This window comes from Tenrec ecaudatus, chromosome 2 (assembly GCF_050624435.1).
Source record: "Tenrec ecaudatus isolate mTenEca1 chromosome 2, mTenEca1.hap1, whole genome shotgun sequence".
Classification (NCBI taxonomy): Eukaryota; Metazoa; Chordata; class Mammalia; order Afrosoricida; family Tenrecidae; genus Tenrec; species Tenrec ecaudatus.
In genome coordinates, this window is record NC_134531.1 from 71,533,683 (window position 1) to 71,553,788 (window position 20,106).

At 39.5% G+C, this 20,106-nt stretch overlaps 1 protein-coding gene across 1 annotated transcript in view; it reads right to left on the reverse strand.

The window, feature by feature from the left end:
* Positions 1-4,204: 4,204 nt before the first annotated feature.
* The window catches only part of ANKRD31 (ankyrin repeat domain 31), a 162,357-nt gene continuing 146,455 nt past the window's right edge, over positions 4,205-20,106 (reverse strand). Inside the window, exons 24-26 of the mRNA XM_075543046.1 lie at positions 19,618-19,720; positions 4,468-4,560; positions 4,205-4,350 (exon numbers count right to left, since the gene is read on the reverse strand). Of these exons, the coding sequence (XP_075399161.1) occupies positions 4,205-4,350; positions 4,468-4,560; positions 19,618-19,720 (342 nt within the window). The remainder of the gene's footprint in view (positions 4,351-4,467; positions 4,561-19,617; positions 19,721-20,106) is intronic.

The following is a 20,106-nucleotide window of genomic DNA, read 5'->3' on the forward strand; positions in this document are numbered from 1 at the left end:
TATGTGGTACCTATGTTAGTGATCCATATTTTAAATATTTGTTAAAATAACAAGAGGTGTGCCTACTTGCGTGGCTGAGAAGTGCTGTGAAAAAAAGCACTGAATCTCTAACATTTTTTTAGTACTGATTTGTAACCTTTTAACTTCTCTGGTTGTTGTTAGATGCTATTGAGTTGGTTCCAACCCCTAGCGACCCTGTGCACACCAGAATGAATCACTGCCTGGTCCTGCACCATCCCCATAATTGTTCCTATTCTTGAGCCCATTGTTGTAGCCACTGTGTCAACCCATCTTCTTGAGGGCATTCTTCTTTTTAGCTGCCCCTCCACTTTACCAAACATGATGTCCTTCTCCAGGTACTGGTCTCTCCTCGTAACATGTCCAAAGTAGGTAAGACAAAGTCTCACCATCCTTGCCTTTAAGGAGCACTCTGGCTGGACTTCTTCCAAGACAGACACTTGGCCTTTTAGTAGTCCACAACACCCTCAATACTCTTCCTCAGCACCACAATTCAAATGCACTGATTCTTCTTTGGCCTTCCTTACTAATTGTCCGACTTTCACCTGCACGTGAGGCAAATGAAAATACCATGGTTGGGTCAGGTGCACCTTAGTCCTGAAAGTGACAGCCTTGCAATGAGCGCTTATGCAGCAGATTTACCTTTAATGCAACACATCTTTTAATCTCTGGACTGCTGCTTCCATGAGCATTGATTGTGGATCCAAGCACGACAAAATCCTTGCCGACTTGAATCTTTTTTCCATTTACCATATTATCTATTGGTCCAGTTGTAAGGATTTTGGCCTTCTTTACATTGAGTTGTAATCCATACTGATGGCTGTGATCCTTAATCTTCATCAGCAAGTGCTTGAAGTCTTCCTCATTTTCATCAAGAAAGGTGTCTAAATATTTCAGGTTGTTAGCAAGCCTTCCTCCAATCCTGTTGCCACATTCTTCGTCATAATAACCAGCTTCTCTGATGATTTGCTTAGCATACGGATTGAGTAAGGTGAGCATCTACAGGCCTGCTGCCCACTTTTCCGGATTTCAAGTCATGCAGTATTCTCTTGTTCTGTTTACACAACTGCCTCTTGATCCATGTACAAATTCCACAGGAACACAATGAAGTGTTCTGGAATTCCCATTCTAAATTTTGTTTAGTCTTTTATGATCCATACAGTCGAATGCTTGGCATAGTCAACACAACAGAAGTAAACATCTTTCTGGTATTCTCTGCTTTGTGCCAAGATCCATCTGACATCAGCAATGACATCCCTTGTTCCATATTCTCGTCTGAATCTAGCCTGAACCTCTGGCAGCTCCCTGTCAATGTACTGCTACAACTATTGTCGGATGATCTTAAGTAAATGTTTACTTGCATGTGGTATCAATGATGTGGTTCTATAGTTTGAGCACCCTGTTGGGTCTTCTTTGGAATGGGCACAAATACTTCTCTTCCAGTCAGCTGGCCAAGTAGCTGTCTTCCAAATGACCTGGCAAAGAATTGTGAGTGCTTCCAGCTTCGTGATATGCATCTGCTGCACCAGCTTGTTGAAACATTTCCATTGGCATTCCATCAACACCATTGGTTCCTGCTCATATGCTACCTCCTGGAATGGTCAAATGTCCACTAGTTAGTTCTTTTTGGTACAGGGAGTCTGTATAGTATTTCCATCATCTTTGGTTACTTCTTGAATCATTCAATGTTTTACCCTTGGAATCTTTCAATATTGCAACTTGAGGCTTGGATTTTTGAGTTCTTTCGGTTTATGATATTCTGAGCATGTTCTTCCATTTTGGTTTCTAAATCTTTGCACATTTCATTATATTTGACTTTGTCTCCTAAAGCTGCCATTTGAAATTTCTATTCAGCTCTTTGACTTCATTAATTTCCTTAATAAACCTCATAACTGTATTGTCTAGGAGTTCTATGTGGCTGTTGTAATGAATGGTCAACCCTAGCAAAAACTGTAGAGTGCTGTGGGAAGGATGGTATCAGAAAAGGGTCAAGAAAGTTGGAGGGTACAGGCAAGTCTGATCTCTGCCTCACTGGAGTCCTATTTGAGCAGCTATTAGTGGGATTCCCTTCCCCTTTCATGAAGTTAGAGGCAATTAGGCATGGCCCTCATGCATTTCTTCATATGGGTTCTTACTTTGATTAATAGGTAAATATTTGTGGGTGTTTCAAATACTTAAAAAATTATTTAAATAGAAAATGCACCCATTACCTGGATAATTTTTTATATGGATCCTCTATCCACATCTCTGTAACTCCCTCCAAATGATGAATATAACCAGGCAAATGGGGGCATGAAACAATAATCGAGGCGATTGGTCCATTCTAACTGCTTGTTTTTAAGAGATGTATTTTAGAAGCAGGAACAGAGAGAATACACGGGGCCCTCAAGGAGGAGGAATCAACAGTGCAGCATGTTCAGAGTTCCTGCCTAAAGTAGAGGCGGCAGCGGAGCCCATGCACTACAGAGACCAGAGGCTGAGGCAAGGAGACCAGGAGACTAGAACAGTGCTGAAACTGAGACTGTGAAGCAGAATAGTGGCTAGGCTTCCTGGCCCATGGACAAAGGCATAGGCCAAGGGCTGAGAGGCTGAGGACCAGAGAGACACTTGGCTGCTGGCCAAGGAGAGGTGTGGCTGTGGACCAATGACTGTATCCTTAACGGTCCCTGATCCTGGCTTATGGTAACCTGCTCCTCATAACCCCTTTTAAGCTTCTTATATAAATCCCTATAATTGTGAGTGTTGACTTGGAGTTCTGTGTGGCTGCTGCAATGAATTACTGAATCCAGCAGAGTGCTGTGGGAGGAAAGGCTGGTATCAGAAGAGGGTGGTAAAGAAAGATGGAAGGTAGAAGCAAGTCTAACTTTTGTCTTGTGGCGATTGGCCTTGGGCTGGTGAGGAGATATGATTCTCATTCTCCTTTGTGTAGGCAAAAGAGGTCAGATATGGTCTCCTCACCATTTTCTCACTACCAATTTTAAGTTAGGAAAAAATATGTTAAAAGTCAGTCTTCCTTTCACCCTGGCCTTATAATCTCTCCATAGAGGCAATTATTAGGAGCCCTGGTAATGAGTGGTTACGCATTGGGTTGCAATCCTCAAGGTCAACAATTCAAAACCACTAGCTGCTCCACAGGAGAAAGATGGGACCTTTCTATTCCCATAAAGAGTTATAGTCCCGTGAACTGACAGGGGCAGTTCTACCCAGCCCTCTAGGGTTACCGTGAATTGATATCAACTCGATGGCAGTCAGCTTTTGAGCGAGGGCAATTATTAACCAGTGTATTATATTATTAAAAAGGAAGCTAAGATTCTATATATATTTGAACTAAACTTAAAATTCCATAACCTATCTCCAAATTCCCGAAAATCCTAGCATTTTATGGAATAATTTAAATTATAATTTTGGTTTCTCTACCTAACTGAGGAGTAGAGAATTAGGCCACAGAATGAAAAAAAAAAAAAAACTCCACAAACTTATTTGGGAGCCTGAGGTGAGGTATATATAAAGCATAATTTAACTATAAAAGGATTCATATAAACCCTTAGAGAAAATGATAAAACCTTTGAATATATTTTTCTTTAAAAATAAAAATCCTCGTTTGTGATAATATAACAGATACTAAAGATGAAGTATGAAGTTTATCTGATTTATATAATCAACACCCAAATTAACACTTGATTCATTCTTTGCTGTGAGTTAATATATTTAAAATTCTATCTAAACTAAATTTTATGAAACTTAAAATAATCTCTTTCATGATTTATTTCAAGGCACATTTTGAAATGAATTGGAGGTGGCACTAAGACTTTAAATTCTTGTTTTAAGTAGATTCATTTTACCTGGGACTTTTTGTTTTTAAGTCCATGGGTCCCCACTTCTATCATGAGATTACTGATATCATTATAAAGGTAGAGGTGTTGACTGAAAATTTAGTTTATGTCAGTAAAAAGAAAACCAGAGAGTCAATTAGGTTTAGTTCAAAAATGCTTTTATTTCAAAGGCAAAAAAAGTTTAATGAAAAAATAGTTTGAAGAGTTATAAATGTATGCATCTTAAGGAGCAATTCATGAATACTTCATGGCATATACTATGTCACAATAGGCACAGCAGCTCACTCAAGCTAAAACATGAAATGTTAGTAATTCGAACAAATACCTATATAAATTCTTAAGATAACAAGACTTTAGAATGTTAGCTCCTCACATTCTGCATAGAACTTCCAATGCTGGTCCATTATATGGCAAGGGAGAAATTCTTGATCGCTGATTAATAATATTTCATTTATTTGTAGATAATCTGGGTTCCTTTGCAATAGCTCTCTGGAAGTTCCTGTTTAAAGAAATATTACCAAATTAAAAACTGACTTTTAAAGTAGAAAATTTAATGATTACAATGAACAGGCCCCTGTCACGTCTACGTGAGAGCACAGATAACAGGTGTACTGACCAGGGAAGGCTTTACTCAATCCACTTTCCAAGCCTGCAGCGAGGTTATAAATCAGCACTGGTGGGTCCTGGGATAGAGAGGCCTCCTTGTGATCTAAAAGAGAAGGAAAGGTTGACAAGGGCTAAGTCCATTCAATGGGGAAAGGAGAGTCTTGCCATAAGTGGTGCTGGGAAAATTAGGTTTCTGTAAACCAAAGAATGAGACAAGATTTATGCCTTATGCCTCATGCCATGCACAAAAACTTATTCAAAATGGATTAAAGACCTACGTGTGAAAGAACATTCTTAGAAGAAAACATAGGGGCACTGGCTGCAGGACTTAGTATTTCACAATGGATCACCATCTGTGACAACCAAAGTGTAAGCAGCAAAAAACAAAACAGACAACTGGAAGCTCAGGAAAATTAAACACTCTTGTTCATAAAAAGATTTTTAAATGTGGAGAGACAACCCACAGATGTGGAGACAATTTTGGGGAACTATTTTTTTTCTGAGATGAATCCAATATCTATAATATATTAAGAAGTGAGAGGGGCCACTCCTACAATTCTACAACAAAAAGACAAACATTAAAAACAACGGCAAAGGACTCGAATGGTTCACCAAAAAAGATATTCAAATGGCCAAAAGCACACGGAAAGATGCTCAACATCACCAGTCATTACTGTTGTTGTCAGATCGTTACTCATAGCAAACCCAAGGGAGGGTGTAGAACTGCCTTCTAGGGTGTTCTAGGCTGTACTTCTTATGGAAGCAGATTACCAATATTTTTTTTCTGAGTTGCTGGGTGGATTGGAACCACAATCTATCAGTTAGCAGTTGGTGCTTACTTAGTATGCCACCGGAGCTCCGTTAGGTAAATGCAATTCAAAGATATTTAATGAGATACGACCTCATCCCAATTAGAAAGGCAATGACCAAAAAATGGAAAATGAGATGTTAGTGAGGATGTGAAGCAATTGGAAATTTCATCCAGTGCTGGCGGTAATGCAAAATGCTACAGCAGTTGAGAGAATGTCTGACTGTTCCTCAAAAGATTAAACAAGGGACTAAAAGGTGACTCAGCGATTTCAATCCCAAAGAAGTGAAAACAAGAACACGAACAGAGACAGCACACCAGTGTTCACTGTTCTATTTGGCTAACATTCACTGTGCTATTGGTTCACACCAATAACACTGTCACAACGGTGAAAATGCAGAAACAGCCTAACTTTCATCAGCAGATGACAAAACAACGTGTGGTATACATACAGTGGAAACCTACTTAGCCACAAAGAGAAATGAAGTCACAAGATGGATAAGCCTTGAAGACAAAATAAGAAAATGAAAAAAGGACAAACACTATATAACCTTATTTATATTAAATAAGTAAATATGTAGAAATCAAAGCCTAACAGTAGTTACTAGGAGTAAAAGGCAGAAGGGAGGGAGTTTTTTGAGGGGCACCGAGTTTACTTTAATGGGGATAGAATAATTAGTAAAATGAGGGATAAGGGTTGTTTAACTTGAGTGTAATCAATGTCACTGAATTGTGCATGAAGAAATCTTTGAATTGGCAAATGTTTTGTTTTATATATTTGCACCACACAAAGTAAACAAAAACATGACCAGAAAGGATGATCAAAGTTTATGTAGCTTACAAGGCCCTATGTGCCTCAGTTGCCAATAATTTCAGAATGAACCATTGTGAAGAGTAAGAAAGGCATTGTGTATAACGTGCTTACCATACGGCCTGTCATCTAGTAAACACTCAATAGATGCTCAACTCAAAACTCACTGCCACTGAGTTGATTCCAGCGCGCAGCAATTCTAGAATACGGGGTAGAACTGCCCCTGTGGGTTTCTAGAATTGTACCTCCGTATGGGAATAGAAGGCCTCATCTTTCTTCCAATAAATGCTAGCTTCTATTAATATTATCACTGTTTTTAGTGATATCACAATATTATTACTATTCTAGTCCTGGCTTTACCAGAAATGTGGCATGTGATTCAATTTCGTCCTCTGCGAGGTGAGAGTTGATGATCACCATGGTCTGCTTTAGTTCTTTTGGCTACAGGGCAATGAGCCTAAATCTGCGGTCTTCAGTCTCCCTAGCAAACCCTGAGAGCTGTTTCTCAGGCTGGCTATATGAGCGATAAATCACTCAGCAAATTGAATCTTATTCCCTAGCTAGCACCAGGATGAGTGTGACCAGGACCAGGCAAGTCTGGTTGTTTTTAGCTGTTAAGGAAGTTCCACCTTAAATGGAAGAGAACAAAATTTTGCCTTGTGCTGTGCCCTCCTCACACTTGTGCCAAAGTTGTTTGAACCCATGTTGCAGCTACTGTCAACCCATCTCTCTTTTGTGGATCTTCTACAAAACATAATGTTCTTCTCCAGCAATTGGCTTATTCTGATGAAGTGTCCAATGGAAGAAAAGATGAAGCCTCTCCATCTCATTTTTAATGAGTTTTCTCCATGTTCTTTGTTTAAGGCTGGTTCATTCATTTAGTAGTTGTTATGTGCCACTGAGGTGGTTCTGCCTCACCGTGACCCTATGTACAACAGAACGAAACACTGCAGTCCTGCACTACCCTCGCAATTGTTAAGTTTGAGCCCGTTGTTGCCCCCACTCTATCTCCTTTACATTTTTCCTGTTTTTCTCTGCTAATCTCCTTTAGCAAGCGTGATGTCCTTTTCCAAAGGATATCCCCAAAGCAGGTGAGATGAAGTCTTGCCATCTTCTATTCTAAGGAGCACTCTGGCTGAACTTCTTCCAAGACAGATGTGTGTTCTTTTGGCGGTCCATGGGACTTTCAATATTCTTTGCCAGCACCATCATTCAAATGCATCGATTCTTTTTTGGTCTTTCTTATTCTGTTTCCAATTTTCACATGCATATGAGACAATGAAAAGTACTACGGCTTGGGTCAGGGCCACCTCTGCCCTCAAAGTGACATCCTTCTTTTTCAACACTTTAAAGAGGTCTTGTGCAGAAAATTTACCAATGCAAACTGTTGTTTGGTTTCTTGATTGCTGCTTCCATGAGCTTTGATTATGGACCTATGATGAAAGCCTTGACAACTTCAGTCTTTTCTCTGTTTATCATGATTTTGTCTATCGGTCTAGTTGTGAGGATTTGTTTTCTTTACATTGAGTTATAATCCAGACTGAAGGCTGAACTCCTTGATCTTCATCAAGTTCTTCAAGCCCTTCTAATTTTCAGCAAGCAAGGTTGCATCATCTGCATGCCTCAGGCTGTTCCTCCAATTGTCGAGTTAGGGTCTTCCTCATGTACTCCAGCTTCTGGGATTATTTGCTCAGCATACAAATTGAATAAGCATGCTAAGAGGACACAACCTTGATACACACCTTGCCTGATTCTGAACCACTCAGAACTCACATTATTGTTACTGCTATCCATAATTAATTATGATACACCCAGTTGAATGTCTTTGCATTGTCAAGAAAACACAAGTAAACATCTTTCTGATATTCTTTGCTTTGAGCCAATACCCATCTGACGTCTTCAATAATATCACTTGTTTCATATTGTCTTCTAAATTTGAGTTGCATTTCTGGAAGGTCCCTGTCAACATACTGCTGCAACCATTGTTGGGCGATCGTCAGTACAATTTTAGTTGTATGTGGTATTAATGAGAGTTTGATAATTTTGGCAGTCTATGGTATAGTCACTTTTTCTTCACCAACACAACTAAACTGTCAATTCTTCTTTGGTTTTCCTTTTTTATTGTATAACTTTTGCAAGCATATGAGGTGAATGAAAAGACCGTGGTCAAGCATACCTTAGTTCTCAAAGCGACATCTTTGCTTTTTAAGACGTCAAAGAGGTCTTTTACTGCAGATTTGCTCAATGAAATCCATAGATTGATTTCTTTCTTTTCCTCTCCATGTTTGAAATGAACTTGCATGTCACTAGAGACTCCACTTCAAGTTTACCTTTCCTCCCTTCTTTTTTTCCCCCTCGCTACTCAAAACAATATTTAGATCTGGGTAAGAAATCTGGAGGGTTTTAAAAGTCTACAAGCCTTCACTCTCATTTTTATTTATTTTGTTTTAAAAAGAAACATTCTATATAATTGCATAGGCCACCTAAACAAATGAAATCAATCAATAATATACCATTAGCCTCTTCCCCTTATCCATGGCTCTCCCCCCGACCCCAGTCTTTGTTCCTCCCTCTAGATTCTAGCATTTCCGGTCCTTCCTTCTCCCTGACTCTACTCCCGTTCTTGGCCTCCTTGTAGTCTTTAGAGTATCTTGTGGTGTAAAAACCACTTTTTCTTTAATTTCCCTTATACTTATGGTGTCATTCAATATTATCTTTATAAGACTAACTCATCTAAGTATAATGTTCTCTTATTTCATCCATGCTTTACAGTTAATGGAGTCATCATTGTTTTTATTTGATGCCTAATATTGCATTGTCTGATGGTACCAGAGTATTTTATCCATTCCTCTATAATTGGGAGGCTCTTTGTTGTTGTTTCCATCTTTTTGCTATTAAGGAAATTGCTGCAATAAATATAGGTATGCATATGACTGTTCATGCTGTATTTCTACTTCTTTAGGTTATATACCCAGTAGAGAGTTTACAGGATCATAACTTAATTGTATCTGCATTTGTTTAAGGATGCGCTATACTGATTTCCATAGTGGTTGTACAATTTTACAGTCTCATCAGCAATGTATGAACATTCCCATCTCTGCATCCTCTCCAGCAATTATTGTTTTTTAAAAATTTTTCTAAAAATAAATGCCAGTGTGTGGTGGTTATCTCATTGCTGTTTACATTCGTATTTCTTTTGTTGCTAATGAACATGACCATTTCTTCAAATGGTTGTTGGCCTCCTGGATGTCATCTTCGGTAAACAGTCTATTACATTATCTTGTACCCAGTTTTTGACTGGGTGGTTGGTATTTTTCTTGTTAATCAACTGACTTCTTGCTGGCTGATTTCAGGGATGTTGATTGTTGAGCCACAAGTAGAATGAAGCCCTTGACAAATTCAGTGTTGTCAGTGTTAATCGGGATGTTGATCATGGGCCCAGTTGTCAGGATTTTCATGTTCTTTTTGCTCAAATATAATCCATACTGGAGGCTCTCACCTTTTTACCTTTATTAGTCAGTGCTGTCTTCACTTTCTTAACAGTTTTATTGGCCTATCATTCACATATCATATAATTCAATACTGCAATCACGTGAAGAAGCGTACAATCATTATCACAATCAATCTTAGAATCTTTTCTTCTTTCTTGCACTCATTGTTATTGGCTCCCTGTATCCCCACACTCTCCCCGCCCCGCCCCTACGGAACCATTGTACTTATCCTGGATTCCATATGCAGAAAAACATCTAAACAAAACACTAACAATAACAACAAGGCAAAACAGAGAAAGTCAACTGAAAAGAAAGCACGGGGAACAAAAGAAAAAGAAAGCAGAAACCACTAAAGACTAGAACAACTTTAAAAATGGGTCATGAGGAAGATCAAGTGATAAAGTGCTGGGTCCTGTTATCTTTCATGTTCAGTCTCTGTGTGAGGAGCACAAGACCCAAGAAGCTAGACTCTGGAAAAGATGGCAGACTTAGACTGCGTGAAGACTCACTCACAAATCGCAACATGCAGATGACCCAACTTTGTTCGTCAAAAGTGAAGGTACTGCCCAGAGTCAAGGGATGGGAATAGCCTTGTTATCAGACAACATTGCGAAGTCGATGATGGCAGATATAGTCAGGCTAAAATGTAGTGCCTTATTTGACCGCCCTTTTTACCCATCTAAAAGTTGGTTCAGTTAGAAATAAAAAGTGTGGATTAAGCCTCAGGTTTTTGGTGTCCAGTACCAATCTACCCTTCCCCTAGATCTCTTTTGAGAGGACCGTCCGTCTCTTTCTCTGGTTTCTTGCTGCCCAGAATGTAGCTGTGATGGGTGGAGACTCCTGGCTATATAGGGCAAGAGATGAACTGGAAAACACAAACCAGCACCGAGGAGGATGAACTGACTACTGAAATGCAGTAACACCAAACACACACACACACAAACACACACACACACACACACACACACACACACACACAGTCTACCCCACCCTGAAGCAGTCTGCTATTATCTACTACTAATTTACACACACACACACACACACACACACACACACACCCTACCCCGAAGCAGTCTGATAACATCTACTACTAATTTTTCCCATGAAAGTCCCCAGTCCTCCCTGCGGGGATGAGGTAGAATAGTGCATGAAGGTCGAGTTCTGAGTAAATAAAAGGGACAGGTACGGCAAGGAGGATTGGTTTTTTTGTTTCAATTCTACCATTGCAAAAAATTTTGAGAGTGAGACAGGGAAAAACAAATTATTAAGGCAAAAGAACTGATTAAATTACTATTTCTTAGAGAGTTCTAATTTGTTTCTACTTCACTCACCCACAGGGGCAGTTTTACTGTACCCTACAAAGTCACTATGTGTTGGAATCAATTCAGTGGTAGTGGGTTTGTTTGTTTTGGGTTGAGTAATCACCATCTTTGCATTGACAACCAAAGACATCTACTTATAGCTTTGTGACAGAGAATCTTTCCATCAGGAGCTGTGAAGACCACCAATCTACTCCATTTTGAGGTTGGTGGTGGAGAGAAACCCTTTTGACTTTTACCTGAGATAGATGCCTTAGACAAGGTCAGTAGCCTCTGAGATCTGTTAACAAAATTTCTAAACAGTAACACATCAGCAACCAAGGTCAAGGGAAAATGAGTTTATGCAGACGTCTGGTTCTCCTTGTTGCTGCCCCAACCAGGTCTGCAAAGATAGGAGCCATTGTGCTGAAGCATGACCGGGAGGGCATACATCTTCCCCAGATGATAGCACTAAACTTCAGATATTCTGCACCAGTCTACTTAAGCTGAACTGCCAAGTTTCTTTACTGGGTAAAAAACTGGGCAATTAACACTTCCAAACAACCTTAGCTTTTACTCTTCCTTCTCCTTCTGATGCCTGCTTTTGTTTTCTTGAATTCCCCTTTCAATACAAAGATGGGTTTGGTTCTTTTAAACTGACCACTCATTTCGGAAACGTTATCAATCTTATGAACTCACATTTAGTAAGTTTCACTTCTCTAGATCTTTTTCATCCCTATAATATACACCAAAGACTGGCTGATATGTGAAATTCACTTTGTTTCTGATGTTATTGAACTTGGATTTCTTACACTTGTTCTTACAAACTAAGCATTTTACATTGTATTAGGATTGTGGAAGAAAAATTTCTCTCTGGGTATAAATGGAAATGAACATACATATGTATTAATTCTCAATTTGAACCAGAAATTTATTTCAATCAAAAGCAAAAAAATTAATAAAAATCTCAATGAGTGGTTATATAATGCATATGCCCTGGTTATAGAAGAAAAGAATGCTGAATTATTGCCATTATAAATAGGTAATTCAATACCTTTTTTAAAATAAAGGATCCTAAAGAATAAACATTTAAAAATTAAAATAAAAAATAATAAATATGAACAACAGTGGTTCAGTGGTAGAATTTTTGCCTTCCACATGAGTGACCTGGATTCAGTTTCAGTCAGTGCACCTCAAACATAACCATCACCTAGCTTGCTGTTAGTGAAGGCATGAGGTTGCTATGATAGTCAACACAGCAACATAGTGGAACTTCTAGACAAAGATAGATTAGGAAGAAAGGCCTGGTGATCTACTTGCAGGAAAAATGTTGTTAGGTACCACTGAGTCGGTTCTGACTCATAGTGACCTGGTGTACATGAGAACAAAACACTGACTGCCCAGTCTGCACCGTCCTCAAATTGTTAAATCATTTTTATTTTAATCTGTTGTTGCAGCCACGTGTCAATCCATCTTTCTAAGGGCCTTTTTCTTTTTAGCTGCCACTCTTCTGTACCAAGTATCATGTCCTTCTCCAGGGACTCGCTTCTTGTTCCTGCCAACATGTGCGAAGGACGTGAAATGAAGAATCCCCCATCTTTGCCTCTAAGGAGCATTCAGGCTGTACTTCTTTGGAGACAGATTCATTTGTTCTCTTGGCAGTCCATGGTATTTTCAAAACTCTTCACCAGCACCATAATTCAAATTTATCAATTCTTAGTCAGTATCCAATTTTCAAATGCATATGAGGTGACTGAAAATACCATGGCATGAGTCAGGCACACCTTAATCAGCTGCATAAGACCTCCCAAAACTGGTCAATAAAAAACCCATAGATCACAATTCTGGGATCCAGTTTTGATGAGTTAGGGTTGACTCAGCAGCTAACCAAGAGTAAACATATGGTGGTAGAGTACTACATGCCTTGATAGTTAATACTAAACTAATAATTTGATAGAGATTTGCATTGATAAAGTGAAAATTGTACTGGAACCAATAAGCAGACATGACATTATCCCTACTAGGTTAAAATTATTTAAGTCCTCATACTTTGAGAAAACTGAAATCTAATAGGTAGTTTCATAAACAGAATTGATTTTCAGTTGAGTTTTTATGTAGAGTGTCCAGGTTTTTTGTGCATTTGATTGTAAAGAAATAAATCCAAGAGTTGTACTGAAAGGAGGCTCTTAAAATGTATCCAAAATAACCCAGCAAGGAACCTGGTCCTGTTTCTCCTCTATCAGTTGATAAATCTTCTACTTTATGAATTAGGTCAACAGAAGAAAGGATGGGCCTAAAGTAATGAAGAGAGCAACAAGCGGTGTAAGTAAGAGCTAAAAGGACACCTCTGCTCGGTTACCAGGCACCCATCTCCCCGGATGCTTTAGGGTTAGGCCGTCTTTTAACCACATAAAACAGAAGCACCTGTGAATGTGTGTGCTCACCACATTCACTCTTCTAGAGAAATGGAGTGTAGTGACAGCACTGGGACAAAGAAAACTCTTTAAAGCTGTTTATTATTATCAGTAGACTGAGGACCATTTTGTTATGTATAAGAGCGTCTACTTTTTTTCCTGGAAAAGCATGTTCTTTGTTGACATAAATAATGTTAGGCTCCCATTAAAAATATATATACATATATATAATTCGTGTGCATTAAATGATGGTTTGAGAAAAAGGAAGACTTGAGGTACTCTTCCATTACTAGATGACTGCATTTAGCCTAATGTGTTTGCAGTGCTGTGGTGCTATGGTGACAGGGACACAAATATATAAAGCTGGCTTGCAAGGTGAAGAATGAAAGGTGATTATCTTAAGAATATTTTTTGTAAAGACCTTTGTGAAAAACATGTCAATATACCTGCATATAATGATCACAAATTACATAGGTTCTTATGAAATGGTCATTTTCCCCTTCCAGTTTACACACACACACACACACACACACACACACACACACAATCAGTGATGCTTCCCTTAAGTACATAGAAGAAGTCCTCCAGCCCATTACACAGAGAGAAATAGACTCTGGAGGAAGGGGTGAAATTTAGGGGAGACAATCACCAGTCTCACTCCATTTGAAAGCGTAAAAGGACTGTGGAGATAACAGATGCTATAGGGATTTATCAACATTTCATCTAATGAATCCCAACTTTAAATGTTGTGTTTATAGGTTTTAAAATGTTTAATCCAAAACCATATGTACCCTCAAATGTGTTACTGCCATCTCTGGGAATTAATTTCATCATCATCATCATCATCCATTAATAACACTGACTTGAGTCATCAATTTAAGTATTTGAGTTTAAATAGAACTCATAGAAAAAAAATTCTTTTTCTTGTTTGATTCATTGAAGAAAGTCTTGAAATGGTAAGATAAAAACAGTTATCGCTGATCTACATGATTCAGGATTTCCTGATTTCATGTCACCAAAATGATTAGTAATAAGTTAGATATTAGGCTGTTGCTATTTATCCCATAAAATATTTATAGATATCACATCATTAAATTCATTTAGGACATGTGGATTAACAAAGCTATGAGCTTGTAGAGACTTTACCATGTTATTGTACGCTATACTCCTTAGGAAGAGGAGAGAGGGAATACGATCCCACGAGTCTTTGCTCATGAACCCTCCCTCCCCTCATTTCCCAGAGTCCTTTCTGGGGACCATGTTTTAGTACAGGGTTCAGACTTGAGAGCCAGGCAGAGTTTGTTTTGAGTCCTCTACCTTGCCACTTACTAGGCAATAACACCTTGGGTCAGTTCCTCTATCTACAAAGGGGTAAAGATTAAATGAGATAATTAGATAAACCTGTAGCTCACATATTAATAATCATCCCAAAACATTTAGGTATGATTTCCAACTAAAAACAGCAAACCATAACTGACAGAAATTGAAAAGCACAACCAGAGTGCTTGTGTGCCAACCTTTGACCTCCTCTTCTGCACTTGAGCGGCTGGGCTATCACAGTGAACCCTTGCCATGGGCCTGCTCTGTTACCAGAGCCGGGAATCGGACAAGGTTTTGGCGCAACCTTCCCTACCTGGCCTGCCACTGCCCTGCCCTGCCTAGAGAGCTGGAAAGGCTTCCCTACTCTCCACACTGCTGCTGCTGTGAGGGGCCATCGAGGGGGCCCTGACCCAGGAGAATGAAACACTGCATGGTCCTATGCCACCCTCACAATTGTTCCCATGCCTGAGCCCACTGATGCAGTCACTGTCAATCCTTGTCAAGCGCCTGCCCCTTTTTTGCTGTCCCTCCAACTTTACCAACATGATATACTTCTCCAAGTAATGGTCTCTCCTGACAGTATGTTCAATATATATAAAGACAAAGTCTTGCATCTAAGGAGCCCTCTGGCCTTACTTCTTTCAATACAGCTCTGTTGGTCCTGCTAGCAGGCTATGCTTCCTTCAATATTCTTCTCCAGCACCACAATTTAAATGCATCAGTTCTTCTACAGGTCTTCCTTTTTCAATGGCCAACTTTCACATGCATATGAGGCAATGAAGAATAACATGGCCTGGGTCAGGTGCACCTTAGTCCTCAAAGAAACAACCTCGCTCTTCAACTCTCTAGAGAGGTCTTGTGCAGCAGATGTACCTAATCTGTCGTTGGATGTCTTGCTAATCACACTGCTAGCACAGCACAAAAGACTGCAGGAAAGCTTTCCTGCGGGACTCAGAGATGCTAGGCACAGAGCCTGACAGACTGGTATTCTACTTGTTACACCTTTTGTATCTTCATCATCATCATCATCATCATCATCATCGTAAAAAACCTCCTTGTTGCTATTTTGTAACGCACTTTGATGTAAGCCTAAAGCCAGTGACTGGTCTAATCCCCACTTTTATTATTTTTCCAGAAGAACTTCCTAAAGAAGTTATACAAGTGGCCAAAGTTACATATGACTAGGTGGTTGTTAGGCGAAAGATCCCTGATTTCTCACTTCCTAATGCATTGCTACTTCTATTCACCCTACCTTTTGCTGCATAAGAATGTGACTCACACGAATACTATCAGAATATACATTTTCACTAAAATACCTTTCTTTCAGCTGCCTTTCCTTCCATTCTTTTCTACCATTCTTGCCTCTGTAGGCCTTCAACTCTTCATCTGCAAATTGGGAATGAGAAGCACTTTTTGACCTCTTCCGGTCTTTCCAGGTTTCCAAGGTTTCCCGGGATTTTCAAGACAGTGTGCTCTATTTCCACTGAAGAGAAGACTCTTGTAGTGATGCCCACTCTCTTCTCCTCTCTACGGAAAATGACCCCAGAGGCTCCGGCTACATCGCCTCCCTCCCTCCCTGGCTAGGTTTTCCATTATATTTTGCCTTCCAGTGATAAATGACACAAATTAACAGCAAGAGACAGGATAAGAAGGAGGAACAAAATAGAGAGAGAAGAGTGATGATGATGGTACTTTTAAAATTTCCTGGTTGAGAAAATGAGGATCCGTCACTTTCAAAATTATACACAGAAAATTTAAATCAGGAAGATGATATTAACTAAATGAAATCCTATTATACCATTTGTTAAATTCTTCACCAAAAAGTCCATTATAGCCTGTACAAGATCTAAGTGAGTCCACCTATTAAGACAATCACAAGTAAATCCAGTTGTAAAATATCAGCCACTTGGATCCTCTCATGTTTTTATTCTCTGTTCTTTTATTCTGTGTACCTCACATTGGGGAGCAAAGAAGAAAGCGAGAGTTGCTAAGCATCTCTCTGTACTCAAATATCTTCTTAGCCTAGCAAGGGAAAATGACTAGGGAGCCAGCAATTAGTTAAAATACAGGCTGCTATACTTAAGGCTTGGCCATCTAATTGCACAAGATCATATTTACAGTGTTGTTAAGTACAGTGTTATAAGTCCCTGGCAGGTGAAAATGGTTGAGTATTTGACTACTGGCCCAAAGGTTGGCAGTTCCAATCATGAATCTGTGTGTTTTCCTTGACCTCCTATGTCCCCTTTCAAGCTCTGTGTGTCAGAAAACCCTTGGACACCATAAAGACCTCATGCCAATGGTGTCCTGCATCTAGATAATATACCTTTGCCTTGTCTGGTTTAGAACTTAATAACTGATTCTCTAAAGGTAGCAGTTCAAACCCACACCAATGCCTTGGAAGGCAGGTCTGGGGATCTACTTCCTGCACACATGGGGTCACCATGGGTTGGAATCAAGTCAACAGCAATGAACAACAGAACCATATCCTTCTTATACAAATAAATGAACTGAAGTTTCCCACACACTTTTTTTTATTCTCTCCAAATTTCATTTTCTCAGCAAGTGTTGGCTTGGCTCCTATCCTGCATCATCTGACCCGGGCACACTGAAAGGCAAAGGCAATTCTGCCGTGTCAGCAGGAGCTGGTCTGATCAAATCAGATGTGCGGTGGCCAGAGTCACGAGGATCGGAAAGAGCTCTTCCTAGTTCCCCTTATTCCTGAAAATCACTATTCTGACAACTGTGATCATAAAAGAGCTGAACTTTATTCCAGTTTTTATTATTGTCTGCTTTCTTTGATAACTATTGGTGATGGTGGAGCCTTGTATGTTTTTCTTTATATGAATTCAGGATAGTGAATCTATAAAGATAGTAACTGGATTAATAGTTTCTTGTGGTTGTGGTGGGGGACATGGGGGGAGGTGGGGAGTTAATAATAATAAGTACAAAAAAGAAGAAAACATTCTAAAATTGATTGTGGTGATGATTACACAAATTTTTTTCATGTCTAACCACTGAAATATATGGTGTGGGAATTACATGCCAATAAAACTGAAAAATTAATTTTTTTTACAGGGAAGCGGGGGGAGGGGGAGTCACAGGGGGACCAAGTTAAATTTTTAAAAAGAGCTTAAGGGAACAGATTAAGCTAGTGAGAGAGGCTTAACAAAAAGACATGGATAAGTTCTTCTAGAACCACCACTTCTACGATCATATTCTGAAATGCAGAAGAGAGCAATATTCTCTTCTGAATGCTTGAAACAAGGCTAGATTACATTTTCCTACTTTGCCAAGTCTTTGTGTTTCCTTCAGGTCCCACAAAATCGGGTATAAAAAGAGTTCTACAACGGAGAAGTTCAAACAAAATTCCCGTATCAACCTACAGAAAGAATGCCAGCAGGGACCAGCCTGCACGGTCTTAGCATAGGGCCAAGGAGCCTAGATGCTGTTTGGTGCGCTGACAGCTCCACAGTTCTGAAATTCGCATTTCTGCAATATCCAAAGCAAAAGGGAAGACACTGTTTTTACTGCGAGGGAAAATTGCAGCAGTTCTGAGTTCTTCTCCCTGTCTACACTGGCTTCAACTGGGCTGAGGGGGGTATGTTGGAGGGAAAGAACCTCAGTCAGGTGAGCGTAGCAGAACATGTGCGGGACCTGCCCCAGTCATTTCAAACCTGCTGCTCACTGAGGAGGACTCTGTCTTCTTCTTCCTCAGACTCCGGTGTATTCCAGTAGACAAGGCTGATTAACATATGCTAACAAGCAGAGATTCATTTTAGTATGTAGTTTTTAAAAGGTGGAAAACTAATCAAATCATGCCTTTAGGAAAGAGACCTATACTTTTGTTTTGTTTACTTCTATATAAAAGAAATCTATCCAAAGGATAGCATAGATTTAGAGAAAAGATCTGTGAGGAAAAGCATCATATCTTAAATTCTCCTAGAATGAACTGTGGTTAAAAATGGAACACTGAATAAGTAAAAAAGAAACAACACTATACCACCTCCACCATCCTACCCCTAACTGCCCCCCCCAAAAAAAAGCCAGCAGAAAGTTATAGGTGTTGATGAGGCTGTGAAGAAACGAACTACAGTGCATCTCTGATGGGAATGTAAAGTGGGACAGCCTAAAAAACAAACAGACTTAAAGGAGAAGCACAGGCAGAATGCTCCTTAGAAGCTAGGATGGCGAGAAATTGTCTCATTACTTTGAAGATGTTAACAGGAGAGGCCAGTCCTTGGGGAAGGACATCATGCTTGGTAGAGCAGAAGGGCAAGGAAAACAGGCAGATCCTTGCTGAGGTGGATGGACACTGTGCCTGCAGCAATGGACTCTAGTATAGTGACAATTATGGGGACGCAGGACCGGGCGGTGGTCAGTTCTGCTGTACCAAAGATCACTGTTCTAGAACCAACTCGCTGACACCTAAAACAGCAACTAGCAGGCTAGTATTACACATATTCCCCAAAGAACTAGAAATAAGTGCTCAAAACAAATACAGGCGCACACACAAAGGTGATGGCTTCAAAAAGTTCATGGAAAAATAGAATGAAAAGATAATGGAACTTTTTACACAAGGTTTGAAGCCCCCTTGCATATATGCACATACTCATGTATATATAATGGAATATTACTCATCGACAAAAACATACTACAACATACCTGATCCTAAAAACATTATGCCAAGTGAAAGAAACTAGCCTTACAAGGCTCACATGCTGTGTGCATTTATGTGAATGATGTAGAGTAAATAAAGCTCAAGAGCTAGGATGCTGATTGATAACTGTGGAGGAAGGCAGGAAGAGTAACTGCTTAATAGGTACAGGGTTCCCTTTTGGGGCAATGAAAATGGTTATATAACATCGTGAATGAAGTAGATGGCACTAAATTGTTCACTTTAAAATGGTTAATGGTCTCTTATGTAAATTTCACCGTGACAGAGAATAAAAAGGAGCGCTTTCTCGGTGGATCTGGTGTTGAATTCCCACAACTAGGAAACGGGTGTAGCCTGTACTTACCTGGAAGGCAAGGCTGCGGTTGCGGAGCTATCGTGCTTGGCTCCGGAGGCACGGGTTCCTCCTCAGAAACAAACTTCAAAAGCTCTTTCCCAAGGTAAGTTACCTGCACAGGATGAAAAACGCACAAATATACATTCTACAGGTAGAAAATATACCTGTCTTCTGCACATTATAATTCTTTTAAAGTAATGACTATTGTTACTGACATATAATAGGCTGGCAAATGACAACTTGTAGCCACATTATTTTGTAAATAAAGATTTATTGGAGCACAGCAATGGGCATTTATTTATGTGGTGCTTGTTGCTTCTTCTGTACAACAACAAAATTGAGTCCTTACAGAAGAGACCATCTTCCTACAAAGCCTAAAATATTTACTCTATGTTGTATATCATTACTTACTTTACCCATCCACTTATTCAACAATCATTAATCTAGAAAAGTTACTTAATAACATTTAAAAACGTTACATTATATAAAATTAAGCCA